At 41.3% G+C, this 24,036-nt stretch overlaps 1 protein-coding gene across 3 annotated transcripts in view; it reads right to left on the bottom strand.

Annotated features, from left to right (window-relative positions):
• Positions 1-24,036, bottom strand: part of lmo7a (LIM domain 7a) — a 225,001-nt gene that overhangs the window by 161,601 nt on the left and 39,364 nt on the right. For all 3 annotated transcript variants that reach the window (XM_043691398.1, XM_043691399.1, XM_043691397.1), the window contains exon 3: positions 2,715-2,785. In XM_043691398.1, coding sequence (XP_043547333.1) covers positions 2,715-2,785 — 71 coding nt within the window. The remainder of the gene's footprint in view (positions 1-2,714; positions 2,786-24,036) is intronic.

Raw genomic sequence — 24,036 nt, 5'->3', positions numbered from 1 at the left:
GGCTAATGCCCGAAACGTCGATTCTCCTGTTCCCTAGATGCTGCCTGACCTGCTGCGCTTTTCCAGCAACACATTTCCATCTCTGATCTCCAGCATCTGCAGACCTCACTTTCTCCTCTAAAGCATAGGAAAGGAAGGTCAGAAAAAAATGGCTGATGCACCATCTTCTGGAAGTGTAAATTTGAGGACGAAAGTCAATTCTATCAGGTTTCGCCATTAAAAAAAACAAAACTAGTTGACTGTCGCAGCAAGCCTCCACTGTGGGAGGAATGAATACCCACATGGGCCTGTGGCTCACCCTAAGCTAAATACAGGACACTAGTCAATGTATACCAAACCTAGACACAACACAAGGTAAGTGGATACACTACACGTCCAATACTTATGCAAACTGGGGACAAACAAGCTGTGTATCAATGTTCATCTCTTCTCTTCCTAGCTGCAACACTTCACCCCATATCTATGAAGACTGCTGTGGGCATGAGGATTCACTTTTGTGTGAAGCTACTCAACTTTTATCATCTCACAAAGACCACTCTCAACCTCTTAATCTATAGCTTGCAGACAACATTTGCATGTATATACAGACACACAGGACAGGTCAATCTCCAAGCCATCATAGATATATTCATGAATGTCTTTAAGAATGGCATTCAAGCTAAACAATCGCAAAACAACTAGGTAAAAACAAGGACTGCAGATGCTGGAAACCAGAGTCTAGATTAGAGTGGTGCTGAAAAACCACAGCAGTCAGGCAGCATCCGAGGAGCATGAAAATCTACATTTCGGGCAAAACAAAGGTCGTCCACCAATCAACTCCAACTCCTCAACGCCGCCCCCTGCCTGACCAATCAGGATCTATGGTGAGGCACTGGACAACGTGAAGTAATTCTTATATGTCAGGAACTTCTTTTCCACAAGGGCAAATACTGACAATGAAAGTCAATATCATGTCCCTAGTGCCAGCAGAGTGTTCGGCCATCTAAAGAAAATGGTGTTTGAGGACCATGACGTGGCATCAAGTTTGCTGTCTACTCAGCAGCAGTGCAACATGCCATTTCTAGATGACAGTTGGCAGGTATCACGACTTGCTTGGGAAATATCACCAGTGGTGATGTCACAAATGGTAAGGTATAGCACTCTGATATCAATGTCCTCTCCCAGGCCAACATTCCCAGTATCAACAAAATACTGGTTATGGTCCATCAGTTGAATCGATTACATGGCCCACCTGACATCAGATTTCTAAAACGATCTCTCTACTACTTCATGGCTAAAAATTATTTGGTGGACATGGCAAACACTTCAAGGATGTCCTCCAAACTGTGGCTATACAAATCGTTGGTTGGACCACTTTTGGAATATAGTGCGCAATTCTGGTCTCCCTGCTATCGGAAGGATGTTGTGAAACCTGAAAGAGTTCAGAAAAGATTTACAAGGATGTTGCCAGGGTTGGAGGGCTTGAGCTATAGGGAGAGGCTGAATAGGCTGGGGCTATTTTCCCTGAAGTATCTAAGGCTTATAGAGATTTAGGAGGGGCATGGATGGGGAAATTGACTGACAGGTTTAGACAGTACATTTGGATCGGCTCAGGCTTGGAGGGCCAAAGGGCCTGTTCCTGGGCTGTAAAATTTTCTTTGTTCTTGTTCTTCAAGAGTAATTTCTCTCAGGTAGATAGAACATTGTGACAGCGAATGATGAGATGAGAAATTAGATCTGTGCATTTAAAGTCCAGAAAGGGACTGGATCAAATCATTGCTTCCCAAAACTTCTGTCACTCTTCGAATGCCACAATCTGTGTCACACAAAAGATTACTCAAAACTGAAGAAAGAGCGAAAATGCCAACCATCTTAAGCTACTCCAACAGACTCAAGATGGACACCAAGCGCAGGCATAGAAAGGAATGAGCAAAGGCTTCAGTATCCCACACACCCGCCTCTTCATACAGCAGTGTGTGCAGATCCAATAATGGGCCGATATAGTCACCTCAGAACCTACAAATCTGGACTGAAAGTAAGTCATCCTTAGTCTCACTCGGCCACCTAGGGAATTTTATGATTGGCACAGCAAAAACAGCAAGGGGACAGAGGGTAAATGCCTAAATTTGTATACTTTCCTTTCTCCAGTGATAGCACTTGGGTTTTGTTAGGATGGTGTCTGTCAACTGCACATTCCCACCAGCAAACTTTACGCTGAGCAATTTTGATTTCTTATAGAGGCATAGCCATTTGTTCAAGCTCAAAAAGGGTACAGACACACCTTAACAACAATCAAAAGCTTGAGGGGAAGCTGTAGGTGTGCAGTGCAGTATTGCGGGACATTAAAAACAAGCGATGTGGCCCACAAGTACAGGCAAGGTTCCTAGTTTCTGCCCAACCAAGGCTACCTTACACGTCATATTACTGATTTGGAAAACTACTTATAGCCATGTGGGTAAGTCCCAACTCCCTGATATTTCTCTCTCGCCAGTTCCCATTAAGTTCAGTTGTCTGCTGTTGTGTTGTCCTCAAATAATTGCAGCCCTATCTGAAAAGGTGTATCTATATCAAGTCTACCAGCATGAGAAGTGCATGGTGTCCAAACTTCCATTGCCAGAGTGCCCCCAAATTGAAAACTTTCACTTGCCCCACACATTCTGTTCCACCATGCCTCCCTCCTCCCAGCAAACTAAAGCAAAATCATTCTTCCATGCAGACAAAACTTTGTTACATACTCGCATAACAAGGCTCCATCTTCCAGTGCTGCCCGAAAATCTTTGTTGCCAAAGCTCTTCCCAGTAACCTCCTACAAAAAAAAGGAAAATTCAGATCAGTTAAATATGTTATTCCAAATCTTTTAATCCAAGGCTATCACAACAAATGGATTACTATATATAAATAAATGTCCAAAATTATTTTCTAAGTGCTAAACTATGTTCAGTTTCACAAAGTTGGACAAATTTAGGAGAAACCCAACACTCAGCATTAGGAATTTAATCCTATCTTAAAGGTACTTTGAAAAATAAATATAATGTAGTACTTCAGTGAGCTCACAAGTCATTATACATAAATGGGACACACCCAAAACAACTAAATATTTTTGAAAGTAAGATTGATGAGCTTTAAAGTGAAAACCGTGATTCAATAGCTTTGCACATTTTTAAAAATATGTAGGAGAAGGGACATGTATATCTGTTAAAACAGCCAATTTGTTCATTATTGCCGAATCTTGAAATGTAACAATACCCAGCTTTTTTCTCTACATAAACTGTCTTTACAAACTCCACTCCCTCAATTCCACCATCTTGGCTCCAGTGCAAGGGGTTCATAATCCTCTCCTCAGGAGAGAGGCCATGCAGTCAGCTGCCTCTGCCACTTGGCTCTCTCCTCCAGTCCACTGAGCTAAAATGTCCCCTCAAGTTGCCTGTGCCCTTGTTCTGAACTTGCAGCTTTGTCTAGTTTTACCGTAAACTCCCTTCATGGCGTTTGAGCTACTTTTTGTCCTTGACAGCCACCTGCTGTTCCCCCTCCCCATTCAATGACAACCCATATTTACTCCTCAGCCCATCCTCACTAATACTGCTAATGGTTTGTTGTCTTCTTCACCTCTCCCATTAAAACACTGACCCTCGATCCCACAGTCCTTGAAAATTACAACCTCATCTCCAACCTCCATTTTCGTCCCAAACTTCCTAAGTATTTTAGGGTCTTGGAAATTCATAGCTACCCCCTCAGCCCCACCATGTCATCACTGTCCCAAAAGTAGGTCTTAGCAAAGTCTAAGTGGCATCCAATGTAACTGGGATAATAGTAATTGATCTTTCCTTTCCTTCTCAAGCTGCGTGTAGACCTCAACATGTTTAACTGTACCACCCTTCTCACTTGCTTCTCCACCGTCATCCAATTGGTGGTACTATACTCAACTGGGTGCCATCCTTTTCCAACTGATCATGGCCAGAGAATTGCCAGCAGTGGTTTCTCCTCACATTTCTGCATCATGACCCTACTGTTCACCAAGTATCTATTCTTGGCCCTCTCAAGTCACATTTACCTCATTTACCCTTGACAACATTGCCCCAAAAACTCAACTGGTTTTGATGCAAATACAGACAAAACCAACTTTGAACATCAGAGACCCCGTTGTCCTTAATTTATAACTTGTCAAATACCACAATCTAATCCACACATGACGACATTTGATTCCCTTTTCTAACAAAAATCCATCCATCCTAAAAAATATTCAATATTCAGAGGCAAAGAGTTGTAAACTTGCTCAACCTGAAAGAAAACTTATCCTTATCTGTTGTAAAAGGGCAGCCCCCAATTTTAAAACTGTTCCCCCTAAACTCTAGGATGATGCACTAGAGAAAACATCCTTTATACATTGACCTTATTAGAACCATTCAGGATCTTGGGCACTTCATTCAAGTCATCACTGATTCTTCTAAACACCTGTGGAAACAATTCCAGCCTTTCCCATCTTTCCAAAAATGACAATCCACTTCTTCTATGTGTCAATCTAGCAGACCTCCCGAAAACACCTGCAACACATTTACATCCCCTCATAAATAAGGAGATCAAAACTGTACACAGTATTGAAGATATGGTCTCACTGAAGATGCTATATCTAACAGGAGCATAATATCCTTATGGTTGTGTTCAATTCTTCTCACTGTCTTTGACAGCTATCAAGTTAACTAGCCTTTAGTATGGTGTTTTTCTATCTGCCTCTCTCCCTTCTTGAATAGTGGATTTACATTTGTTATCTTCTAGTGCGATGGACCTTTCAAAATCCAGCAAGTTTTGAAAAATGAAGACAATATTCCCACATCAGCAAATCTTAGACTCCTAAATAATTCCTCCAAATAAACTACTGAGAAGAAAAAAGACCCAAAGTGGTGAATCTCGAATTCTGTAGCCCAGAGTACTGTGGAAGCTCAGTCATTTGAGTATATGCTAGATAAAACATTAATAGATTGCTGGGCAAAGATATCAAAAGGGATGTGGGGATTGTATGGGAAAATGGCATTGAAGTAAATCCACTTTACAGGATGGAGGAGTAGAGTCAGAGTCTTGTAGAGTCAGAGGGGCAAGGTTGGTGAAGGGATTCTTGTTCAGACTGGAGGCCTGTGACCAATGGTGTTCTGCAGGGATCATTGCAGGGTCGAATGTTGTTTGTCATTTACATAAATGACTTGGATGACAATTTAGGATGCATGGTTAATAAGTTTGGGGTTGACATCAAAATTGGTGGCATAGTGGACGGTGAAGGTTAGCTAAGAATCCAAAAGGATCCTGATCAATTGAACCAATGGGCTGAGGAATGGCAGATGGAGTTTAATTTGGATAAATGTGAAATATTGCATTTTGGTAAAAACAAACAATGGCAACTGTTACACAGATAATGGTGGGGCCTTGGGTCATGATATCAAACAGACTAGCCCTTAGTTCTTTGAAAGGTGAATCACGAATAGACAGGGTGTTGAAGACAACATTTAGCACGCTTTCCTTCACTGCTCAGACCACTGAGTATAGGAGTTGGAATGCCAAGTTGAGATTGTACAGGATATTGGGGTGGCTTCTTATGGAGTATTGTGTATAGTTCTGGTCACCCCGCTATAGGAAGGATATCATTGAATTGGAGAGGCTTTAGAGATTTACAAGGACATTGCCAGCACTAGAGGGTTTGAGTTATAAGGACAGGCTGGGACTTTTATCACTACAGCCTAGGAAGTTGAGGGTGTGACCTTATAGATGTTTATAAAATCATAAGGAGCATTGTTAGGGCAAATAGCAAAATATCTTTTCCCTAAGGCGGGGAAGTCCAAAGCTAGAGGGCATATTTTTAAGGTGAGAAGAGAAAGATTTAGAAGGGACCTGGGGGTATTTTTTTTAAAAGATAGAGGGTGGCTCGAATTTAGCAAGGACTGCCAGAGGAAGTGGGAGATGCAAGTACACTTACAACATTTAAAAGACATTTGAAGAGATACATCAACAGGAAAAGTTGAGAGAGACATGGGCCGAACGCAGGCAAGTGGGGCTAGGTTAGGTTTGGAAAACTTGGTTGGCATGGACATGTTGGACCAAAGGATCGGTTTCCATGCTGTATGACTTCATAATTCCTCTTTCATGTTTCTCGGATTCCCTTAAACTTTGATATTTAATCACTACCACCATCCCTCTCATTGATAATTGCCAGGGACCAAACCAGATTTTTCATGATCTCAGGATCATGTTTCATCCTGTGATGAGCTTCCAAACATACATTCAAAACAGCATTTATGAATACTTTGTTCCAACTCATGTCACTATATTGTGCCCCACCTCAGCACTTCTGAAATCCTCACTTATGCTTCCAACTATCTGGCTCCTAAGCTGTGGACCTCCCTCCTCCATAAACTCTGCCTCTTTTATTTCACTTTTCTGGTTATAATCTACCTCTGAGCAAACCCTGGTTCACTGTGCAGTATCCACTTACATGACTTTATGTCAGATCTTGTTTCAGAATTTTCACATGAAACAGCTTGGGCTATTTATTACATTAAAATCACTCCATAAATACAAACTGTTTCCATCATAAACCACAGTGATTTTGATATTCTAGGCATAAGCAATTTAAAATTAAAGTTTAAAAAGTGTACTCCAATAAAATAAAGTTTAAGAATCAAATCTCTGACCTGTGCTAGATTAGTCTCAACCAAAAGTGACATTCAGGGTTAACCAACAGGTACCCGGCCATCCTCACGCCCATCAGTGTATAAGATAGCCAATTAGGCAAGGTATTGGTGGAAGATTATGTCAGCATGATATGACAAGCCTTCAGTAAGGTGGTGAACATATTTCTGACATATTAAAAAACACAATAAAGACTTAATAATGAAACATGGAATAAGTTTGTGGTTTTGTTTTTATTTCTGTGGGCATATAATCCAACCTAAAACTATTCAAGAGCATGATACATTAAAGCCCACAAAATGTCAGGCATGCACATGCCCTCACAAGCTTTGTTTTACAATGTTACATGTACTGTATTGTGCTACTTCGCCTTGAGGATATCTGACCCATTGGAATTCACTCAGCTTAGGTGTTCCTTTGTGAAGCTGGCATTGTTTAAAAGGATACAATCTATGACAAGTTCTGTTGTAGAGTTATGATACTTTAACACGCACTAAGTTAAATACATTGTGGTATTAGGCCTGAACATCATTCCATAACACCAAGCTGTAGGTTCATCCGCTCTTAGTTGTTTTCTCTTGTTCATGAATACAAAGCAAGTAGAAGAATTCACTTTATTCACACAGTTACCAATTACTATTCATAGAATCATAGAGATGTACACCATGGAAACAGACCCTTCGGTCCAACCTGTCCATGCCGACCAGACCCAACCCATATCCCTCCAAACCTTTCCTATTCATATACCCATCCAAATGCCTCTTAAATGTTGTAATTGTACCAGTCTCCACCACTTCCTCTGGCAGCTCATTCCATACAGGTACCACCCCCTGCGTGAAAAAGTTGCCCTGTAGGTCTCTTTTATATCTTTCCCCTCTCACCCTAAACCTATGCCCTCTAGTTCTGGACTCCCCCTCCCCAGGGAAAAGACTTTATCTATTTATCCTATCCATGCCCCATAATTTTGTAAACCTCTGTAAGATCACCCCTCAGTCTCCGACACTCCAGGGAAAACAGCCCTAGCCTGTTCAACCTCTCCCTATCGCTCAAATCCTCCAACCCTGGCAACATCCTTGTAAATCTTTTCTGAACCCTTTCAAGTTTCACAACATCTTTCCGATAGGACGGAGACCAGAATTGCACGCAATATTCCAACAGTGGCCTTACCGATGTCCTGTACAGCCGCAACATGACTTCCCAACTCCTGTACTCAATATTCTGTACAATAAAGGAAAGCATACCAAACGCCGCCTTCACTATCCTATCTACCTGCGACTCCACTTTCAAGGAGCTATGAACCTGCACTCCAAGGTCTCTTTGTTCAGCAACACTCCCTAGGACCTTACCATTAAGGTGTATAAATCCTGTTAAGATTTGCTTTCCCAAAATGCAACACCTCGCATTAATCTGAATTAAACTCCATCTGCCACTTCTCAGCCCATTGGCCCAACTGGTCAAGATCCTGTTGTAATCTGAGGTAACCCTCTTCGCTGTCCACTGCACCTCCAATTTTGGTGTCACCTGCAAACTTACTAACTGTACCTCTTATGCTCGCATCCAAAGCATTTATATAAATGACAAAAAAGTAGAGGGCCCAGCACTGATCCTTGTGGCACTCCACTGGTCACAGGCCTCCAGTCTGAAAAACAACCCTCCACTACCACCCTCTGTCTTCTACCTTTGTGTCCGTTCTGTATCCAAATGGTTAGTTCTCCCTGTATTCTGTGAGATCTAACCTTGCTGATCAGTCTCCCATGGGGAATTCAAAAGATCCTTCCTGGAAAATTTGGAAATTGGGAAAATCCAGACCTATGAAATTCTCCAGGCAAGATCACCCGTTTATTCTTGTTTAGATTTCAAGATAGAAGAGCAGTCACTATAACAATGTAAAACATATTGATCATGAAGATTGTTAAAAAGAAAATTTGCATTACGGAGCACCTTTTACGACTTCAGGATAACCCAAAACTTTACAGCCATTTAAATAATGTCTGAAGTACAGCTTGTGCAGACATGTATGAGATGTGACAGGATGAGATTTGTACACAGCAAGGTCCCACACGTAGCAATGAAATGAAAGAGCAGATTATAATTTTAGATGTGCTAAATATCTGAGGTCAAATGTAGTTTTGGTTTGATTTCTCATCTGAGCAATGCAGCACTCCCTCATTCCTGAGAACTGAAACACTGATCTCAAATCTCCTGAACCCATGACCTTCTGACTCAAGTGAATAGCATCAAGTCAAGGCTGACACTTGTCAGAGTACATGGAACCAAGGGCAGGGGTGGGACAAAAAAGTCTGACATGGTCATTCCATAACACCCTGATATAATACTTCATTCCAATGTAACCAAAGCAAACTGTACAAAATGTTTTACACAGGCAGGTATTTTCAATTATTACAGCACAAACAAGTGAACAATCACAAAGCTGCCTTAAAACCAGTTTGTGCCCTGTATAGTTGTGGTAAGGAATTAGGGAGGGTCAAAATCCAGTTGATTTTCTCTTTCATTTTGAACACTCCCATCTCTTTAATAGCCTTCTCCCACTCTGTCCTTTAATTGCAGCGCATAAAGCTCAAAATCAACAAACTACAGATGCAGGTGTATTTACATTCAAGAGGAAAAAAAGTTGCTTTTAGTTCTACAGTTAGTAATTTGTCAATATTCCACCACAAAGTCCTGTGTCTTCCTGTCCTACATAGGTTTTTCCATGAAGGGCGCCAATGGAAACAGCCACTAGTGGACAGACACACCACAGATGATTCTACCTTTTTAGCCATCAAAAATAACTAACTAACTATTCAAATCATCATTCAACAGTCAGTACAATATGAATTACTTCAAATTTAATAGGGGTCTTCACTAACATTACATCAACAGTCATTCCTTATCTGGCAAGCCAACCATATTATAGTGCTGTCAAAACAATAACTAATCAGTTCGCCCTGCACGAGTAGCACCATCTGCTGGTGTATAGACATGATTGATAGCATGCATACTGGTCTTACTGTCATCAAGACCATTCATTAACACAGGGCGACCCCAGTATCCGTGGAATTATTTCGCATGATTTCACTTACCCTCATTTACCACATCCGGAACATACTATAGTGAACGTTCCGGAACCAGGGACCAGGTGGCTGCCAGGAAGGTACGTTTCCCATTTTAGTGAAACGGTTCGGTCCTATGCGTGGTTTCGGGCTTCCCTGGTAAGTCCTGGATCATAACCCCCGCAGGTACAGGGTGACCACTGTATTAAAAACCAAGTAGCCTCTGCTTTCAATTACAATTCCATTCAGGATTTTATGCAATGAATATACAAGTAGTGACTAAAATGGCTTTTACATCCAATTACACTGTTCTTGTGGTACAGTGGTAGTATCCCCACCTCTGAGCCAAGAGGGCCAAGGTTCATAAACAAAGACAAATACAAAGAACTGCGGATGCTGGAAACCAGAAAAACAAAACAATGCTGGAAGAAGCACAACAGTTCTGGCAGCAGTTCTGTGGAGAGAAAGCAAAATTAACATTTCCGGTTCACTCCACAGAGTTTTGACGAAGGGTCATTGGACACTAATCATTTACTCTGCTTTTCTCCACAGATGCCACCAGACCTGCGTTTTTCCAGCAATTTCTGATTTAATTTCACATGCAAAGTGCTGGACAAATTCAGTAGATCTGACAGTATCTGTGGAAAGAAAGCAGGGTTAATGTTTTGGATTCAGCCACCCTTCTTCAGAATTGACTGCAGCTAAGAAATCAGAAACCCTGAGTTCTGAGGATGGGTCACTGGACCTGAAATGTTAACTCTAATTTTTCTTCACGAATGTTGCAAACGTGTTGAGTTTCTATAGCAATTTATGGTTTTGTTCGATTCCCAGCACCCACAGTTCTCAGTTTTTTTAAAAAATAGCTAGGAAACAGTTGATATACATGACAGTGAGGAGGGGGCAAGCGAGCTAAAATGACAGGTGCAGATTGGAGGTAGAAATCCCACCTGCTCCAAAGGTAGCTTACAGCATCTCTGAATAGTTTGATTAGGAAATATCTGGAATGGATTCTATTGGAAGCTGCCAGTAATTAATCAGTTCTCTTGTTAAGGGGCACAACCCTCACCATAGCCTCCACTAGAACCAAAAATACCACCACACCTTCAGGCTTGTCAGCATTCTCACTCCCCAGTCTACGCTAGGCACTCGTTCACTCAACACTCTGGCAGTCCACCAACCTCATCCAGCCAACACCCTACCAATGTCACTTACCTTGCACTACATATGCCTCACCCATCTGCTTTCCACAGCACACACTTGCTTTATATACTGGCCCTTGCCCAGGAAATCTTAAAATGGCTGGTCATGAGAGTCACAGAACATGTTATGTTGACCATTGGAAAAAAACGGGGCATGGTTTCTTTGCAAACCCGGTTTGCTGCCACATTTATGGATTCTAGGAAAAGTTTGTAAAATGAGGCCTCTGTCCAGAAATAAGGTTTCCAAATCAGATCAGAACATCTGAGACTTTGCTTCTGTGCCTATTTATAACACAATTGTTAGCATTCCAGTCTCATCAGGAGGTACGTAAGACATCGACTGTCAGGTTGGCTTTGACTTCCAAGAATCTTCCGAGAGGTTACAGAGTCTAGTCACACGATTATAGCAGCCATTTTCTGGAGCTGTTTAATGAGCTTTCAATCAGGCACCGAAAACAAATCAATAGATATTAAAAGTTGTTTTTGTTCTCCCACACTCCAGTCTGTTCAGGCAAAAGAACTGATACTTTCAAGGAAGTCATTAATGTGCAGAAGTTCTGAGTTTGGCATCTTTCAACTAGAGAGCATTAATGGATAAGGCGAGACAGTACAAGAGGGAATGGATAAGGCTATGGCTCTTGTACTGCTAGACAGTTCCGGCCTAACAGGTATAACATCATGGAGTAAAAGAAATACTTACAGAAAGATTAAGGGCAGAATATAGGATGTCAATTTAGCATTGGACACCCACAAAGGAAAAGGAAACATGCCTGAGTCAGTAAGCAACATTCAAACTGCATGAAGCTATATCAGTTCACACAAGAATTTTGTTTGAAAGGGAGAAAGCAATCCTACAAAGGAAGGTCACTTTGAAAGTATTTCTGGCAAGGATTATTGTTGTATGTGCTCCAAACCCCACTACTATCAGTTCGTGGTTGGGCAGTTTGGTGCAATCATTCCTTTCTGTTAGCTGGGTTTAAGGACCTACCTGGGTTTACAGTGGAGGAGGAAAACAAATGAGGAGTTCTAACAAGGAAACATTAGCCTTAAAATTAGATTTAATTTATTGTGAGATAGCAGATGCAAATTATATAATTAAGTACAAACATTTACTCAAGTTATTGGGGAAAGTGTGGATACAGGTCAACATACTACATGGTCCTCACTGGTTTTGCACTTTTCCCTGGATTGGCCAGCAAAATAAACAGCAAATTATTATTGAAATAAGCAGATTCAAAAAGTGCATCAGTGCAGAGGAATCTAGGCATCTTTGTGCATGAATTACAGGAAGTGGGAATGTAACTGCAACGTGGGCACATGGAATCCTAGTATTTGTTGAAAAATGCATGGATAATGCAAATAAAGTGTTGTTACAATTATAAGGCATTGGTGAAACTACATCTGAAGTAGTGTGTCCAGTTTTGGTCCTCTTACTTTAGGGAGGTCTGGTGGCACTGAAGGCAGTTCAGAAGAGGTCACCAGATTGATTCCAGGGATGAAAAGCTGTTGTATAAAGGAATGGCTCAATAGCTTGGGCTTGTACTCACTGGAGTTCAGAGGAACGTGAGGAGTGGGGGGGGGGGGGGGGGAGAACCTGATTGGAAGCATATGAAATGCGAAAGGGGCTTGATGGGTGGTTGTTGAACAGATGTTCTTGCTTGTGGGACAGTTTTGAATACGAGGTCATCGATTATAGAATGAGAGGATGTAGGTTCAAAACTGAGATGAGGAAAAACTACTTCTCTCATTGGCTTGTGAATCTGAAACTCTGCCCCAGAGTTCAATGGAGGCAGAACCCAATAATAAAAAAAAAGATAAGTTTCTGATGAAAAGCAGGATAAAGGGCTAAGGGGAGCAGGCAGGAACATGGAGTTGAGACCAGCATAAGATCGGCCATGATCATGTTAAATGGTGGAGTGGGCTCAAAAGGGCTGAATTGCCTACTCCTGCTCCCAATTCCTATGTTGTTCCACCTAAATCTTCCTGATGTCATCACTGCATTGACTCCACAGTCTCAAAACAGCACACATTTCAGGACCATGAAACAATCCCCTTCTCAAGCTCTGACCAAGTGAACCTTCATTTCTTCACGTCCATAATTAGATTACCACTGCCTGATCTTCCCCCGGAAAGCTGAGAAATTAAAGCAGAATGAACGTTTCATAACTCTTCCAAACATGCTTGCTTCAGATTAGGAAGAATGGTGGGTCTTTGGCTTCAGGGTTGTTGATCTCTACTCTGTTCCTAACCCAGTTAGGGCTGTAAACCATTGCTATTGTGATGCAACTCAAGTTCAACTCAAACAATTATTAGTGAACGAGTGTTCCACAAAGAGACAATGTTCCTTTGGTTCCTACAAATAACTCCAACTGTACACAGGATAAATGATCGCTGCTGGACTGTTGTCATTTGAATGACCATACCTTTTGTCTCCAGGTCCCAAATCCTTAGTTTCTAGTTTAGGCTCATAGGTGTCAAATATTCTGCAAGGTGACACCAAATCAGTGGGGAACTCTGCTCCCAGCAGAAAGATCGATAAAATGTATGCAGTAACAAATGCATGAAGTTAACTTACGGAGGCAAACTCCTTGGCAAGGTAAAGACTGAGAGTTTGATTTTCTACCCATCAGAAAAACTGATTGAGGTACACCACATTGCAGAGAAGTAGGCAAGCATTTTAACCACACCATATAAAAAGTCAGCAATTTTCTTCTGAAGGAATTTGGCCATCTGGGCCCCACGTCGAGTTTCCCCCTTCAATTGTGGGCACTTTGGCAAGATGGTTACATATTCAAATTCAGAGCAGGCAGTCATTTAGCTAAAGGATGCAGACGTCTGTGGCCCTCTGTCTGACATGACAAACGTTTCATGCGAGACCCTTACAATTGCACGGGAGATGGTGCAATAAAACTTTTTCACCTCTCTCCTTTGTGAAAAATAGTTAAGGAAAAGAAAAGCAATTCTGCTGCCATCTATTCCCACAATCTGGTGAGTGTAATGGACCTGACCAAACCCCCTCAAAATATATTAAGATAGCCAGCCTAGATCTCAACATTTTCTTATATTTAAAAGGCAAGTGTAAGGTGTTGCATTCCGATGCAATCCAATTAGACAAACTACCAGGCTCAAAGCAAACCACACTATTTTCCACACTGAAGTACAAACAAAAGAAAGAGGAGTTGGAATAACTTAACACTATCAGATAAAACTTAACAGAATAATAGATTATTTAACTACAAAACAGCAACTATTCCAAAATTGTAACATTCCATAAACACACCCTTGGCAAAGGCAAATTCAGTAAAATAGATTGTCTCACAGGCAAGGGTGGCATGGTGGCTCAGCAGTTAGCACTGCTGCCTCAACACCAGGGTCCCAGGTTCGATTCCAGCCTCTGGTGATTGTGCAAACTCCACACACATTCTCCCAGTGTCTGCGTGGGTTTCTTCTGGGTGCTCCAGTTCCCTCCCACAGTCCAAAGATGTGCAGGTCAAGTGAATTGGCCATGCTAAATTGTCCATAGTGTTCGATGCATTAGTCAGAGGGAAATGAGTCTGGGTGAGTTACTCTTCAGAGGGTCGGTGTGGACTGGTTGGGCCGAAGGGCCTGTTTCCACACTGTAAGGAAACAAATCTAATCTAATCTTCTCCAACTCAGGAGGAAAAAACATGGAGAAAATACAAAGTGAGTGAGAGGGCAAGACAGAGCGCAAGGAGAGATATCCAGCAGCTTCCAAACCCCAATAGCTACTGAAAGTTAAACTAAACTCGTGGCTCCATGGAGCTGGACCCCACCCCCTCATGTTGCTTCTATGGTTTCCACTTTTATAAAAGCAACCCCAGGCTTCACAAGCTGTTTACTTTCTTGGCTTAGAACCAACTGCTCACTATCTTTATCTCAACCTCACTTCACAAACATAAAAAGATGACACACCTTTTAAAACCATGGTATTATCACATGAGAAAATTGGTGGAAGTTTCGTGGCTCTTGCTAGTCAGTCCTGTAAATAGCACAAGTCACACATACAGCTGTGTCATACTCAATTTTCGTGCGATCCTTTGCTGCTGGAGAGATGACCAAAATCTGGTACTGCACTTGGCAATCACCAAATGCCCTAGTCTATCATGCCCTAAGATAATTTGCTGCAGCAAAGCTAGAATGACCAGCTTTTCAACCACCTGCAGTACATCGTAATCATGAAATGCTGTCAATGTTCAAAAAGATCTTCACGGCCATTAGGCCTTTGGTCTGGTCAAGCTTCAATGCAAAACCAGCCAACAGCAACAAATATTCAATCTTGCTTTTGTTCCTCCCTTTAATCTTGAAAGCTGTTCCACTGGAAAACATGATTTCATTTTTCAAGGCTGTAACCTCTGTTCTCAATGGTTGATGGAACAATATGATAAAACATTAATACTAGTTTTGTGCCAAGTTTCAAATGAATGAGATGTCTATTGACAAATAGATTGTCTCAAGTTGGTTGGTCCACCAGAGTCACCTAGAAAAATTGGATCTCTTTTCTTATGAAGGTGATGGTTCTGTTGCACAGTAGCCATTTGACTTTTTATTACCCTGTAATTACACCCTATTTTCACACATCTTCTAAAAGTGGAAGGTTTCCAGATGTTGCAGGGCACTGGTAGTGTCTATAAGCTTTCTTGCTCCACAGCATTGGCATTGATTCCCAAGGTCTGCTCCACTGGCTTGTCACCTGCATCTTTAGTGTTTTACATTTTAGCGTCAGAGTTTTACAGCATGGAAATAGATCCTTTGGTCCAACTCATCCATGCCAACCAGATAACCCACACTGATAGTTCTATTTGCCAGCATTTGGCCTGTATCCCTCTAAACCCTTCCTATTCACGTACCCATCCAAATGCCTTTTAAATGCTGTAATTGTACCAGCCTCCACCACTTCCTCTGGCAGCTCATTCCATACACGCACCACCTTCTGCGTGAAAAATTTATCCCTTCTCACCCTAAACTTATGCCTTCTAATCTTTGATGACTAGATTAGGTTAGGATATTGGGTCAACCTCTCTCTAAAGTCACCTTTCAACCTCTGACGCTCCAGGGAAAGACAGCCCCAGCCTATACAGTATCTCCCTATAGCTCAAACCCTCCAACCCTGGCAACATCTTTGTAAATTCTTTCTGAACCTTTTCAAAGGTACAACATCCTTTGTTTAGCAGGGAGACCAGAATTGAATACAATATTCCAAAAGTGGCTTAATCAATGTCCTACACATTAAATAATGGCTCTCCTATTGTTAGGTGCAGTCAGATGACCCATGACCTGCAGGACTTTTACAGAAATAGACATTTTTTCCACAAGCATGCAACAAAATGGAAGACAAATTTAAAGCTAGTCAGACGGCAGTCTGCAAACCATAGAGCTGGAACGGACAGTATTCATGAAGCCAGTCTTTGAACAATCAATGTCCCATTGAAACCACACAGGCCTGGAGCTGCCTAGTCAGATGCGAAAAGCCACATTGTTTCAGAATGGCCTGTTGTTTACTCCTCCAGTGAACCAAACTGGTAGGAAAAATGCTAATGTTAGAACATTACAAGAGTCCCTACCCCTCGACCAACGAGGCCCAGGTTCAAGTTCCACCTGCTCCAGAAGTGTACAATAACATCGCTGAACAGGTGGAATTGAAAATAGGGTTAAGAGAGAAAAAAAACAAATGCAACACTCTGGGTGGAGGAGGCCTGAGGCATTGCGTGACAAAGGACAATGGAAAGTATAAACAGACAAATGGAAAGGATAAATAGACAAGGTCTTTTCCCTGGGGTGGGGGAGTCTAGAACTAGAGGGCATAGGTTTAGGATGAAAGGGGAATGTATAAAAAGGGACCTAAAGGGCAACTTTTTCACAGTGTATGGTATGTGTTTGAAATGAGTTGCCAGAGGAAGTGGAGGAGGCTAGTACAATTACAGCATTTAAAAGGCATCTGGATGGATATATGAATAAAGGGTTGAGAGAGATACGGGCCAAGTGCTGGCAAATGGGACTAGATTAGGTTAGGATATTGGGTCAGCATAGACTAGTCGAAAAGAAAGGGTTTGACCATGCACGATCACCGCCAAATAAGAAAAGTAGTCACCTTCTCGGATTTACCTGCCCCCACCTGATGCTATTATTGGACACAGGCCAGAGATCTTTGAGAAAGGCATGAAGGGAGAGTTAAAGAGGCAAACTGGAGTCCCAGCTCTCTCTGCTTTTGGCAACATGTTCAATGGTGTGTCCAGAGAACATCTTCGACTGGCAGCCCAGCTGCACAGCATCTCCAGCTCCTAGTACCTCAGAATGAGCATGATTGGCCTGACCAGATCCAGAGAGACCACCTCAGTGAAATGTGCAAAGACCAGAACCAGTCTTGGAGGAGAGGGAAAGCCCAAATCGATGTTTCAGAGAAATACCTCAAGGTAGCCTGTGCCAGCCTTATAGAATGAGCGTTAACCAGTCTTTCCAGACAAACAGTTCTAATAGTCGTGGACTGGGTTTAGCAAATCCTCAGAAGCCATGTCAGAAATAGGAAGAATCTCAAATCACACTGGCTATATTGTTTGCAACAAATCTGAATAGCATTCACCATCGTTCCTTGAAAATGGAGTCGCAGGTGGATAGGATTGTGAAGGCGGCATTTGGTATGCTTTCCTTTATTGGTCAATGCATCCACGATAGGAGTTAGGCAGTCATGTTGCAGATACAGGACATTGTCCTTTCCAAACGTGGCCTAACCAATGGAAAGTATAAACAGAGCTGAAAATGTGTTGTTGGAAAAGCGCAGCAGGTCAGGCAGTATCCAAGGAACAGGAGAATCGACGTTTCGGGCATAAGCCCTTCTTTGCCCGAAACGTCGATTCTCCTGTTCCTTGGATGCTGCCTGACTTGCTGCGCTTTTCCAGCAACACATTTTAAGCTCTGATCTCCAGCATCTGCAGCCCTCACTTTCTCCTCATAGGTATAAACAGACAATGGAAAGGATAAATAGACAAGGTGAAATTCTGCTCTCCCGTCTATAGGAAGGAGGTTATGAAACTTGAAAGGTTTCACAAAAGATTTACAAAGATATTGCCACAGTTGGAGAATTTGGGCTGTAGGGGGGAGTGAACTGACTGGGGCTGTTTTCTCTGGAGCGTCAGAGACTGAGGGGTGATCTTATAGAGGTTTTTAAAATCATGAGGGGTATGGATTGGGTAAACAGACAAAGGTTTTTTTCCCCTGTGGTAGAGGAGTTCAGAACTAGAGGGCATAGGTTTAGGATGAGCGCGCAAAGGGACCAAAGGAGCATCTTTTTCATGCAGCGTATGGTGCGTGTATGGAATAAGCTACCACAGGAAGTGGTAGAGGCTGGTAAAACTATAACATTTATCCATCCACATGCCTTTTAAATGAATAGAAAGGGTTGAGAGGGATATGGGCCAAATGCTGGCAAATGCGACTAGATTAATTTAGGATATCTGGTTGGCATGGACGAGTGTGACTGAAGGGTCTGTTTCTGTGCTGTAGTTCTATGACTCTAAGTCAAAATCTTCCTTAAATCCCAGAATATGGTAAACCTTCCTTGCACTCTCCATAGCCAGAGTTTACTCTTGTCTACATCCTTCTTCCTCTTAATCCATCTTTGTCCTCCTTTACCGAAGTCTAAACTACTCCTAATCCTCAGGTCTGCTGCTCTCTTCAGCCAATGTATCTGCCATACCTTCAATCTAAAAGATCCTTACTATGTCTTAACCATGGTCAGGCCATCTTTCCCCTTTTTTTGTGCCAGACAGGAAGGAATCATTATTGCAGCTCCTCCATACACTCTTCAAAATGTTTGCCATTGTTTCAATGACAGTGGTCATTAGGCAATGTTTGCAAATTTATACTGATACCAGCTTGTGCCTCATATTATTGTAATTTTTCCATTTACCCTCTACTCCAAATCAACTACTTCATTCTCTGTATTAAGGGATTAAGAATTTTATCACATTATGGTCACTGTTCCCTAAGGGGCCTCACACAGCTAGATTGCCAATTAGTCCTCTCGATTACACAACACTCAGTCTAGGATAGTCTGTTTTTTGTTCCTCAAAATATTCAACCAGAAAACCATCCCGGATACACTCCAAAAAATTCATCTCTTATGATATTGTTATTGATTTGATTTGCCCAATCTATATGTAAATTTAAGTCACCCAAAATTAAAGCTGTATCTATTTTGCTTCTGTCTCTGATTTACTGCTTAATACCTTCCCCAGTTCAAATAAAGTATTTCATAAATATTCAGCTGGTGTTGTGAGCTATCAAAATGTTACACAAATTCCTCACTTGTATTCTTCACCCCATCCCTTTCTCTTGTTGCCCCTCCACTCTACTCCCTGCTGGACTCTTCCAACACCCTGCAACCCTCCTGAAATAAGGATGGAATCCCCTGCCCCAGCTTAGCAGAAGTCAGCCAACTCAAAATGATAGAATGATCTGGGATTCAGTAACACACCAGATATTGTCTTCACCCAATAAAACACTCAAAAAAGTGAGGATAAATTCGTAGCTCTTCCAAAGACAAACCTCCTACGGTCAAGTTTAATTCCATAACAACAGGGAATCTCTAACTTAAGTGTTACAGTATGACCTGATTAGTAAAATTTGTCATTACACGTCCACAAGTTTTTTGCTACCTCATTTTAAAAAAATACAGTAATGAGCCCAGACATGAAACAATCCAGATCTGATTCCTAATTATACTAATTTGCTAATCCCAACCATTGTAGCGATGAGAGTAAAAGTGATGTACATAGAGATAAGACTATTTGTAGCTACAAGAATCAATAACCAGCATTGATAACATTTAAAATCAGCAGGATTTAGTGTCAAGATGGAAAGAGGTTAATAAAAATCCACAACTCAAAAAATGGTCACAAATTTTGCACTGTTCAAAAGAATTTTAAGCACGGAAAGCCTGCGTTATATAGCAAGACATTCTTTCCCACATGAATTTGCTTTGGAGAGCTGTCAGAATGCAGCAATTACTCACCATTAGCTCTTCTCATTTTACACCATAAAAGCAGCTTCATATCTATTCCACAAGTTACCATGTTAAACATTAATATCAAGTAACTAAACCATAAATCCTACTTTCACTTAAATTTCACCTTAAGGCAATAATTTGGTTGAAGATTCTTCACAAACAACTATGCTATCATGTTAGAGAATTTCAACATATTCACAAATAAATAATCCAAAAACATCTGAAAAACTGATCCTCCAAAAAGATTTTAAGCTGAAAATTCAGACAGGTGCCAAAGACGGATTTGATGGACATTTAAACTGAGCTTTAGGACAATTGGATTCTTTGACACCTTCCATTTAAAAAGTGGTTGCATTCTTCAAAATCTTTCAACTGATATATATAAACAGTGTGGTTTGTTCTACATACAATCCAAAGAGAGATCAGTTTCTTGTATCACAGTATACCACACTGCAATGCTGCCCACTCCACTTGGAATTATAGCTAATATTTATAATACTAAATTCAAATCAAACACAGTCTGAGATGCTTTACAGTTTTCCAACCAGAGTTCGATGGCCTTTCCCACTGCACTTTTAGAGGCTGCCCTCAGCACAATACTATTGACAGCACTTTACAATAGCAAACGAACAGGTTGAGGAGCATCTTCCATCAAACTGGTGGCCCTGCAGCTGTTCATCTTGGTGCACATTCACAGGAAGAGCGCAGAGTGAGTTTTATATCACAAAATTGCTTAAGAGCCTAAACAACAACAAAAAACTATTTCTGGACAAGCTTTAAAAAGGCACTTTGCATGATCTCTTACCCATTGCAGCTGCTGAAGACAATGGAAGTGCACAGGCTGCTGAGACTCCATATGCACAGATGACACGAAAAGCTAACTAGGAGAGTCCTTCTCACCAGCCAAGTCATGCATTGGTGCTCATCAAGTTCTGGCAGTGAACCATTTATTATGGGAGCTACGAATTAGCCGTTTAATGAGAACAAGGTTAAAACGCGACCAGCTGAGGCTTATGGATGAAAGGAGATGTGTTAGAAACACAACAGTCAGAATTTCACAGCTCCAGCAGTGGACATTGGGAAGAGGTTTGTCTTGATGTTTCACAAAAAGAAACAGCACAGCCAGTGAACAGATGAGCTCTTGATGGCAAAAAAGAAAACATAGATGCATTCCTCATACTTGATGTCACAGAGGACACTGGGAAACTGATTTTATGAGCTGGCTGGCATGGACAAAAAAGTTATTGGTTGGCAGAGGTTGAACAAAAAAAAGAGCAAAGATGGAGAATGAAATTGTACAAATGAGGCACCATTCAGAGCTGAGGAGGTCAGTAGAGAATATGGAGGGAAATTTGTGGTGTTGCTTGCTAGAGTTAGTGTGAATAACAGATTTAAGAGAACACAAGTAGGCAACATGACAATGTGTTCAAAGGCAAAGGTAATGACAAAGACATTACGAGTGAATGGTATTTAAACAGGAGGAGAATAAAAGGGAAGGGAGAGACAAACAAAAAGAAACTTGCAAAGTAGTAAAATGCAAAACATGAACAGATGGTCAAATGTTGAAGTGGTATTACCATAAGATAACAAGAGGCACAATGAGAAAAGCTAAAGAAATGAAAGGCATCTGTGAGACACAATGTATGAATAGCTGAAGAAATGGTTGACAAAGCAGATGGAAAAACACAAAACAATTGGCAAAGTAATGCAAATACCACTGGCTTGAGCAGGTAAGAGGAAATGAAGGTGGTTAATACTAAAAAAGCTAATAATGCTTGCATGGGACATATTCAAGCTATTACTGTATTGCAACACTCACATTTAAGCTGGAAGTGTTGATCACTCAGAAGATCTTTGACTTTAGCAAAGGAATCCACACCCAGAAAGTTAACTTCCCTACAGTTTCTAGGTTATATAATGCATTCCTAATACGGTTTCAGATTTCCAGAACCTGGAAATAAGAAGTAACCTCAGAAAAAAAAATCAGAAGTCACAATGCCAGACTGTAGTCCAACACGTCTATTTGAAATCACAAGATTTTGAAACATAACCTCTTTGTCAGGTGTGGATTATAACCTGGTGTCATGTGATGTCTGCCTGCCCACCCCAGTCCAACACTAGCATCTCTGCATCAAGGTAACCTTGGAAAGATAATGGTACCAGGTTCTCCCATTAGTAAGCCAATACAAAATTAATATATTGTTCAGGGTGTTGTGCAAAGATACCCAGTCCTGCATTAAACATCTTAATAACAAAACAATATTGCCAAATGCTCAAATATTGTCCTCACCAGAAAGCATTTGGCCATATCCCTCTAAACTGCTCCTATTCATATAGCCATCCAGATGCCATTTAAATATTGTAATTGTACCAGCCTCCACCACTTACTCTGCAGCTCATTCCATACACAAACCACCCTCTGCATGTAAAAGTTGTCCCTTTGGTCTCTTTGACATCTTTCCCCCTCACCTTAAATCTATGCCCCATCGCTTTGGATTCCCCCATTCTGGGGAAAAAGACCTTGCTTAATTACCCTATCCACACCCTTCATTATTTTATAAACCTCCATAAGGTCATCCTGCAGCTTCGACGCTCCAGGGAATATAGCTCAAACCCTTCAACCCTGGTAACATCCTTGTAAATCTTCTCTAAACTCTTTCACTTTTCATAACATCCTTCCTACAGCAGGGAGACCAGAATTACATGCAGTATTCCAAAACTGGTCTCACCAACGTCCTGTTCAGCTGCAACATCATCGCCCAACTCAAATACTCGATGCACTGACCAATAAAGGGAAGCATACCAAATGCCTTCTTCACTACACTGGCTACCTGGGACTCCACTTTCAAGGAGTGATGCACATCCTAGAAAGAGGCTTTTTATCATGTCAGGTGAAAAGCTTTCATTAAGTAATGATTTGGAGATGCCAGTGTTGGACTGGGGTATACAAAAGTTAAAAATCACACAACACCAGGTTATAGTCCAACAGGTTTAATTGGAAGCACTAGCTTTCGGAGCGACGCTCCTTCATCAGGTGGTTGTGATGATGAAGCCACCTGATGAAGGAGCAGCGCTCTGAAAGTTGGTGTTTCCAATTAAACCTGTTGGACTATAACCTGGTGGTATGTGATTTTTAACTTCATTATGTAAAGCCATTTAATAAGATCAAGAAGCATTCATTATGCAAAGTCAGTTAAACAAGATGAAAAGCATTCATTATGTGAAGCCAGTTAAGGTTAAAAACATTAATTGTATAACACCAGATTGCGTAACTACCTACAGATCCTTTGGCAATACATCCCATCACCTAACAGGATTGATTAAAATCTCCAAACCAGCCTGGGAATGGCAGAATTGTATACTGATCTCCTATGAATACCAGCGAGCCAACTCAGGAGAATAATAATAAAAATAAATTAAAGGATATTTCGAATAGCATTGCATGAATTAGGGTGGGAGGAATCGAGCATGGAGCATAAAGCTGACATAGTCCAGTCATCAAAATGGCCTACTGTATTATAAATTTTATGCAACATGTAAATATTTGCAAGCTCCTTAGTACCTGGAATGGCACAATTTGTTCATTCCGGCATCAGTGCAGTTGCACCCATCGCCAAGCTGGATACAATGCGTACATGTTAGTGTGAAAGCATATGTGTATAGAAGGGTGGCTACATGAAGTCAGTCCACTCTTTAAATCAGCAACAGCAATCATGGGCACACAGCATTGGCATTCGATAGCACACAATCACAAATGATAATCAAAATACCTGGAATGTTTACAAAAAAACATTTTGCAAACCCATCTTATACTGCAACAAATCATGATGCGCAAGTAATCTATTCGACAAGGAGGCTGAGACACAATGTAAGAGTCCAATATTGTCATCGCCATAGTTGCACAAGTACTTGCTAACAGAGATTAGTGGGAGAGATGGAAATGAAGCAGTGAGTAATGAGAGCTTTGGCTGATCATAAAGTGGGCGGCACGGTGTGTGGTGTAAAATTCCAAGCAGTGGAATGTGGTGAAACGGTTAAAAATTATGTCCCAATACATGTGTGAATAATAATGTAACACATGTATTGGGCCAAGCAATGGAATGTGGTG

This window comes from Chiloscyllium plagiosum, chromosome 6 (assembly GCF_004010195.1).
Source record: "Chiloscyllium plagiosum isolate BGI_BamShark_2017 chromosome 6, ASM401019v2, whole genome shotgun sequence".
NCBI lineage: Eukaryota > Metazoa > Chordata > Chondrichthyes > Orectolobiformes > Hemiscylliidae > Chiloscyllium > Chiloscyllium plagiosum.
The sequence above is the reverse complement of the archived record's forward strand: the minus strand, read 5'-3'. Positions and strand labels throughout refer to the sequence as shown.